General features: G+C 46.6%; 1 protein-coding gene across 1 annotated transcript; it reads left to right on the forward strand.

The window, feature by feature from the left end:
• The first annotated feature begins 3,466 nt into the window (after positions 1–3,466).
• On the forward strand, positions 3,467–7,766 carry cfap53 (cilia and flagella associated protein 53). Its single transcript, XM_026297683.1, has 8 exons — positions 3,467–3,634; positions 4,448–4,677; positions 4,867–5,040; positions 5,443–5,746; positions 6,185–6,403; positions 6,971–7,187; positions 7,307–7,409; positions 7,496–7,766. Exons 1-8 carry the CDS (start codon positions 3,566–3,568, stop codon positions 7,737–7,739), a joined length of 1,560 nt encoding a protein of 519 aa, XP_026153468.1. The 5' UTR covers positions 3,467–3,565; the 3' UTR covers positions 7,740–7,766.
• The last annotated feature ends 743 nt before the right edge of the window (positions 7,767–8,509 follow it).

An 8,509-nucleotide genomic window follows, 5' to 3' on the forward strand; every position in this document is an offset into this window, starting at 1 on the left:
TGAAAATCACCCATATTGGCGCAGTTTGAATTGCTGAAAACCTTAATTTGAAAAGAAGCCTTGTTTGCTTTCATCGTTTCATTTCACATATAACAGTACAATAAAACTAAAGGGTAGAACTGAACCATCTTGGACCAAAGGTTTTAGTTCAAGTCAACAGTTTGAATTTTTCTTCGGTTTGATTTGATGTGACTCTTGTGCAAATAAAAAAGAATCAAGATTAAAATCTTTGTCACTTGCATTTTCGCTATTTTTTTCTGCAGGTTCACTAAAGTTTCATCCAAATACAAGAACCTCATCTCCCAAAGTTCTCTGCTGCGTCCAGGATCTCCTGCTGTCTACCAGCTGAGACCACAGGAACAGAAGTTGGGAACTCTGACCAGAAAAACTGTTGGTGTAAAAAATCAGAACAAGGTAAACAAAACCATCTTACTTGTTGGTGAAACAGGAGCAGGAAAATCTACTCTGATCAACACTTTGTTCAATTACACCATTGGAGTGAAGTTTGACCACAACATCTGGTTTGAGATCGTGGAGACAGAAAACAGAAGTCAGTCAGAAAGTCAGACATCAGATGTGATCGTGTACGAGATCTTTGGTTTTGAAGAAACAAAGCTGCCGTACTCTCTGACCATCATCGATACTCCTGGATTTGGAGACACCAGAGGGATCGAACATGATGAGAAAGTCAAACAAAGGTTATTTGACTTGTTCCGCTCAGAGGACGGAGTTCATGAACTAAATGCAGTGGGTCTGGTGATGAAGGCCACTGATAATAAACTGAGTGACCGACTGATGTACGTCTTCAACTCAGTGACGTCTCTGTTTGGAAAAGACCTGGAGAACAAGATCGTAGCTCTGATCACACACTCTGATGGAACAACGCCTACCATTATTCTTCAAGCTCTTGAAGCTGCAAAAATTATATGTGTCAGAAATGAGAAGAATCAGCCTGTTCACTTTGTGTTCAATAACTGTCAGAAAGAAGAGCGAACAAAAGAAACTGGTCCTAGGTTAGAGATGGCATGGAAGGTAACAATGAAAGGAATCAATGGATTTGCAGCCTTTCTGGAACAATCTACACCTCAGAGGCTGACGAAGACAGTGGAAGTGTTAAATTTACGCATCAGCCTGACAGCCTGTATCCAAAACCTGCAGGACAGAATCAAGTTGATCGAACTCAAACAGACAGAAATCAAACAGACTCAGGAAGCTCTGAAGAAACATGAAGAAGAGATGAAGAAGAACAAGATGTTCACAATAGAAGTGGATGAGGTCTACAAAGATAAAGAACCTATTGATGGTGGGATGTGGGGGTTGGCGTTTTATAATGCAGCTGTTACCTGTTCTGTCTGTGAGGAGAACTGTCACTATCCTGGATGCACAGTGGCCTGGTATCCCAAACACTGTGAGGTCATGAAAGGAGGTCACTGTACTTCATGTAGTGGGAAGTGTCCTGTGTCAGCTCATGTTAAAGAAAAGTGGATCTATGTGACCAAGACCAGGAAAGTTGAGAAAACCTTAGAGGAGCTGAAAGAAAAGTATGAAAAGAAGCTAATGGCTGAAAGTGAGAAGAACCTGAGCCTGTTGGAAACTCTTGAAGAGAAAATGGAAACACTGAAAACAGAGAAGAACCAGCTGCTTGAAGAGGCCTACCAACATGTTGTCAGGCTGGAGCAGATCGCTCTGAATGTGGATTCAGTGTCCACTCATGTCCACTTGGACTTCCTGATCCAGAGGATGAAGGAGAAAGGAGACACAGAGAAGGTCAGGAAGCTGGAGGAGATGGAAAGGGGAGCGGATGAAGGAACCAGACCAAGACACACGATTGATGAACTAAAAGCAGTTTGGAAAACTGAAAAGAAGCAGTGAAGAAAGTGACCAACATGTTTCTATGTTTTATTACCTGTTTCAATATCAGCAAAATTATTTATATATCACATAGTGTAATTTTAGTTTAATAGTTACCGTGCAGAAGAAATATACAGTGGTGGAGGTTCAGGTGACAAATAACAATCTGCTGTTTGTTCTGTGGAGGCCAAACAAAAAGCCTCAGTAAATAAGAAAACAACGGCAGAGGAGCTCAGTTTGAGCAAAAAGAACAACAACAGTAAACAACATTAAATGGTGATCATGTGAGCCCAGAGGGCTGGATAAAGAACCAGCAGCACCATCCTCCAGCCCCAGGCAACGATAACCTATTAAGGTTTCAGAGGCACCATGAGACAGTGGGGCCTGTTGGACAAGAACCTTGATACAGTTAAACATTACATGCCAGACGTCTGTCTCCTGACTGGGTTCACCAGGTTTCATACAACAATAACTTTCTGAATATTATTTTTAATTTCTGCTGATAGATCCTTCTCAGTGTTGCTTATTGAATCTTTAAGTGAACGTAAACAAGAGAAGAGACCCCTGCGACTTTAATATCACTGTTGCATTGATGTATAAACAGGTTCACAGGAGCCAGGTCAAGACCTGACTCACCTGGTTTCTCCAAGTGAACACTTAGCTCCTTGTCTCCCAGACTCTCTTACACCTCTGATTTTCATATGACCAGAGCCCAGCTGGTCTACATGGACTGAGGGCGCCCCCTGTCTGTTGTTTGGGGCATCTTGTCCATCACTGGAAGAAATAGATCTGATCAGAAACATTTGATGTATTGATTAGTTTGGGGGTTTATTCCTCACTGATATAAAAAGTCACCATTTACCATTTTTATTGTTCTCACATTACACCTGAAGCGTTTCTTATTCCATTTTATGCCTTTTCTTATTTTTAAATTGACTGATCAATATCTTTGATCTGCCTCATGATTGGATGATTGATATATATTCAGTTTGTTTATGATTGATTATTGATGGAGACTTTATCATATGTTGTATATCAGTTTATTATTGATCTGTCTTGGAATATTCATTGGTTCTTGCTAAGGTTCATTTTTACTTGTAGCTGATTGATGAATTGGTGATTGATTGATTGGTTGTTCAGCTCACAGATGGTGTGTTATCAATGCATTTAAATTGTGGACCAGCATATTAATGACATGTGTGCTCATATTTTTGACATCAAGTAAAATGGTTGGTTGTTTTCCTGGTTCACTTTGACATTTTTCATGGATCCTGTTGTTGCCCATGAAACCAGATCCTGGCTGCTGCAGTTTCCTGTGAATCCTGAATAAAATCTCTGCTTCATGAATCAGTTTGGTCCCAGTGTCTTCACTGGATCCTCAGCTGCTGTTTCTGACTGAACTGACTGACACAACGCAGGAGAAACAAACTGACAGGAAGGGCCACGACCTGCCCTCCCCTGTTGTTGGGCTCATGTGGGTCCTCCTGTGGGCTCGGACTTAAACAGACTTTGCACTGTCCTGGTCTCTGGACCCCCTGTCGGCCTGGTCCAGCCTCCTCCCTGCAGGAAGCTCCTCCACCCGCGGGCGGCGCCGGTCGCACCGCTTCCTGTTTGTGGTTGCCACGGCAACGCGACTCCGTCCCGTTTGTTGTGTTCGTTTTGTTTTCGAGCAGGTTCAGACCTAAAACACACAGTTCGTCATAAAACCACCGAGATGCTGCTCAGCCACAGAAGAAGAACCGTCCGGGAGTTTCCGGGACCGACGCCGCACTCGGTGGCTGTGGTGAGAGGGTTGTTGTTGTTACTGTCAGACCTATTGTGAGTTATTATTGTATTATTGTATTATTATCAGTTACTGTCAGTCAAACCTGCTGCTTTTACTGAGTGGGTTGATTATTATGATTATTGATCCTGTTCGGTTTGTACAGACACGAAGCGGAACATGTGGAGGTGAAACCAATAAAACAGTCTGAGCTGTGAACCTTAACACGGGATTTGTTGTTTTATGAGACGCAGCAGGAGGATCAGCTGCTTTATGTCAATGTGCTGCAGTAACATGTGAAAGGAAGAACAAGAACCGATCTAGGATCTGCTGTGAAGTCAAATCTGGATTCATCGGTAAAAACAGTGGAATTATCATGTAAATCTCACGTTTTTAGTTATAGGCTCCAACGTCACGTCAGGTCACGTCAGGTCACGTCGAGTTAGCGCCCAACGCCATTGGCTGTTACTATTTTAAGCAGCATTTATACTTGACCTCTGTGAAAGGTCATTTTATTGTTTATGGTTGTTCTGTTTGATTCTCATTATTCTACTAATGTGCTGTGACTGTTCCAACACTTCAACAGTTGAATAAACCTGTTTGTTAATGGTTTAACACCATGCGGGTCATGAATAATCAAACCCACTGGTTGCACTGGGTCGTTGCTTCATTGGTTTGGATCCTGTTGTTGTGTTGACCCAAACCGTATCGTCAGTTCCTGCATTAGTTTCTTTAATGTGTCGGATCGTTGGTATCGAGATACGCATCGTATCAGCAGAGATGCACGTCCCTAACGTCAGTATTGATCAGGTCTGACGGTGTCATTGCTGTCAGAGGGCCAGGCCGCCGCCATCGAGACCCCCAGACCACCTGATCCAGCGGAGACAGAAGCAGGACGCCGTCCGGGACGAGGTGCTGCAGTTCTCCAGGTACCAGCAAACATGTGACGTCACCAACTCGTGGCTGCAGAGCTCAGACCGCCGCTTCCTCAGGGGAACCATCCAGAGACACGTCCGAGCTGCGGTGGAGCAGCAGGAGTCCAGCACCGAGCAGAGGAGGGACAGGTCAGTCCGCCTCTGTCCACGACTACACTAACCCTGCTGCTTATACTTCATTATACCTCCATTGTACTGCATTTTATACCGTATTACTGCATTTGTTTATCAGCTAACGGATCTGAACCATATGAAAAATCAAACATTAGAGCGGTGGTTTATGAATGTTTGGAGTCCTGGTTCCTCCTGTCCCCCCAGGCTCCGCGCGCTGCTGGAGGCCGAGGAACAGCAGCTCCTGCAGGAGCTGGAGGAGAAGAAGGAGACGACTGTGGAGCGACAGGCCAAGATGAGGGAAAAGGCCAAAGCTCTGAGGGAGAAGATAGAGGACGAGCAGCAGCAGCTGGTCTCACACAAACTGGAGCAGCTGTTCAGGTGAAGACGGCACAGATACTGCGTATCACAGTAAAAGTACTGCACCACATGCACAAGTACTGCATTCAGACACTTCAGCGAAAGTACAGGACTTGGACAAATGTCACTACTTTCTTAAAGTCTGCATAGAAACAGCAGCTGGACAGGAGCAAAAACTACAGCATTTCACTCTGAAGTGTGGAGGAGCAGAAGTACAAGTACCTGAAAACAGTGTAAATACAACAACAACAACAATAATAATAATAATAATAATAGTAATAATAACAATAACCAGCAGCAGCACAGTCACATCAATGCAGAGGTTCTACTGTTTGGACTCAGGCAGGAACCTCATTCTTGTTCTTGTCGAGCAGCAGCTCACACAGCTGGTGTGTGTCTGTTGTGTCTCTGTGCTGTTGGCAGAGACCGGTGTGAGGAGCTGCGCACCGTGCTGAGCAGGCGGCGGGAGCAGCAGGTGAGCGAGGAGAGAGCCGCCCAGGTGAGGAGCCGCCAGCAGCTGCAGGAGCTACGGCGTCAGGAGGAGGAGCTGTGGGATGGACTGTGGGAGGCCGACCGCAGGGCCAAGGAGCAGCGGGAGACCCAGCGCCTGCAGACGCAGCAGCAGAAGAACATGGAGCAGCTGCACGTCCTGAAGGCTCAGGTGGAGGAGACCGAGCTGAGGAGGCGCAGGGAGAAGGAGCTGAGAGAGGAGGAGGCTCGACTCCTGGTCTGTACCGGCCCGGGTGTTGGTCTGTGTGTGTGTGTGTGTGTGTGTGTGTTGACTTCAGAAGTCCAGGCAGAAAGTCCAACATTCAGTCGGTCAGTCCGTTAGGGACATTTCACAGTGACAAACCCTTTTCCCCAAGAGTTCAGAGACTTAGACAATCAATCAATCAATCAATCAATCAATCAATCAATCAAATTGTTAAAGTTAAAGTCATAAACTCAAGTTGCTCAAACTGAATCTCGGAGTTCTGTCCAATCACGTTTCTTCTGTCAGTCACATGGTCCAAACAGGTAAATTTTCAGTCAAACATCTTCAAATTACTGAAACTAAATATTGAGAGAAGAAAAGTGTCAGACTTTAATATTTAACTGCTGTAAAAATGGAGCTTGTGGTGCGGCCCAGTATGTGGTTCTGATCGGTCTCTGGGTTGTGGTGCAGCTGCAGCAGCGGGACATGCAGCGCCTGCAGGATCAGCGGCAGCAGCAGCTGAAGCGTCAGGCTCAGGAGGCCCGGCGCCGGCAGCTGGACCAGGGGTTGCGGCTGAAGATGAAGCGTCTGGCCCGAGAGCAGCAGGACGAGCTGCAGCTGGACATGAACATCCTGCAGCAGCTGGTCCAGCAGGAGACCGACCAGAGCCAGGCAGCAGCCCAGAGGAAGGTACCGCACCTCAGAGACTTAATCAAACAAATGGTCTTAACCTGATTATTGGTGATCGGTTTGGTTTAAGCAGAATACAGACTCCTGTTTACCTGCTGGTCTGTTTTCCAGCAGAAATGACCTCATCCATCTCAAAACCCATTAGGGAATAAAAAATCATCTTTATTTTCACCTCAGTCACTAAAATGTTTTAATGTAGGAACATTTTTAAAGTGCTGCAGTGAAAGGACACAGATTTAAAGTTCCAGGTTAGACCAATACATGTACATGCTCCTGTCGGCCAGCAGGTGGCGTCATACTCCACAGTGTTAGTTTATTAGGTACACCCAGGTGCCCATGGGGTGGACAGAATAATAGAAACACTACTCAATTAGAGATGTGAGGTAGGAGGTTGATAACAGGACTGAGGCATCACAGGGAACTGGCTGTAGCTGCTGGATCCTTTTCAAACCCTCAGGTCAGACCAGTCAGTGGGGATGAGTCTGCCAGCACAGACACTGAGGTGTTTAGATGCTGTTGCCTTAAAGGAACAGGACCCTGACCCGCCGCATGTTCGGTCTGTTGCAGATGGAGCTGCGGGAGGAGCAGCACAGGTACCGGCAGTATCTGTGTGAGGAGCTGCAGAAGCAGAGGAGAGAGGAGGAGGAGACGGAGCAGCTGATCGAGGAGAAACTGAAGGAGACCTGGGTTAAGAGAGAGGAGCAGAGCCGCCTGCAGCGAGAGGCCAGAAACCGCCTGATGGACGAAGTGATGGAGGCTCGCCGTCTGCAGATCCAGCACAAACGTAAGAAAAACAAACGGGCAGAAACAGTCTTCCTTCAGTATCACAGTGATCCAGTGACAGGTGTCCACTCGTCTTTTAGTTTGACGGTCTGGTTAAATGATGACGGTTTGTCTGTGCAGTGGAGCTGAACCTGCAGAAACAAGCCGAACTGGCCCGAGAGAGAGAGGAGCTGGGCCGAGACATGGAGGAGATCAGGCTTAAGGACGAGGACGAAAAAAGACGGTACGTTACAGGACGCGGGTTCTGTTCATGTTGATGGTGTCGGTGAGACGCCACACACTGACCCTGTGTCTGTGCTGGTCCCACAGTCAGAGACGGGCCCGCGAGGCCTACCAGGCTGACCTCAGGGCTCAGATGCAGCAGCGGCGGCGGCTACAGAGCGAGGAGAAAGCTCTGGCACAGAAGGAGTATGAGCAGGGCCTGATCATGCAGCAGCTCTACGACCAGAAGAAAGACCAGATCCTGTCCAGACCCACATCTCACACCGCCTCCACCCATCCTTTCAGGAGAGCAGAGGGATCCAGGTCTGCGCCGAAGTCCGCCTCAGCTTGACATAGTCCAGCTGCACAAGGACTAAGATGCAGGGACTGTAATGAAGCTGCAGAGAAATAAAGTGTTTCCACACTGTGGCCTGTGTCCTTGTTTACGTTCCTCTGTCTGTTCAGGGCAGTTAAGCAACAGTTAAACAGGAGTCAACTCATGATTCAGTTTGTTGTGAAACAGAAAAACAAATGATCAGGGCACAGTTTCAGCTCTAACTGTAATAATGGAGTATTTTTACTCTTGATACTTCGCTGAGTATTTATGGAGCGAGGACACCAAGGAGCAGGACTCTCGTCACTTCAGCTGCTTGTTGGTTTGTTTTTCAGTTGAGCTGATGAAGCTTCAGGTTCAACACGTCCGACTGAATCAATCACACGTTCAGCACAGGAGGAACCAGAGTTTTCACTGCTCCCCTGACTTCCAGCAGCAGCTCGCAGCTTTTCATGGAAACTGTTGCACAACAGCACAAAGAGCCAACTGGAGCTGGAAACACCTGGACACGTCACAACAAACACAACGTGCAGGAGGGAAATCCACCTGGGCGGGCCTGTGGGCTGACTGTGTATTCATTTTGTTCTGGACAACCTGAATCTAATAACAAACAAAGTTCAGACTCAAACCTGCAGACTTCTGTGTAGTTCCTATTAGATTACTGTTTCCTCTTTAAAAGGCTGAAACATCTGGGCTGATGTTTGACACTCACCTACACAAAGAAACTTCGTGTTGATTTCAATGAATCCTCTTCTCTCAGCCCAGATTTGAGTCTCTGCTTCTTTGAC

The sequence above is a fragment of the Mastacembelus armatus genome, chromosome 12, assembly GCF_900324485.2.
Source record: "Mastacembelus armatus chromosome 12, fMasArm1.2, whole genome shotgun sequence".
In the NCBI taxonomy this organism is placed as follows: Eukaryota; Metazoa; Chordata; class Actinopteri; order Synbranchiformes; family Mastacembelidae; genus Mastacembelus; species Mastacembelus armatus.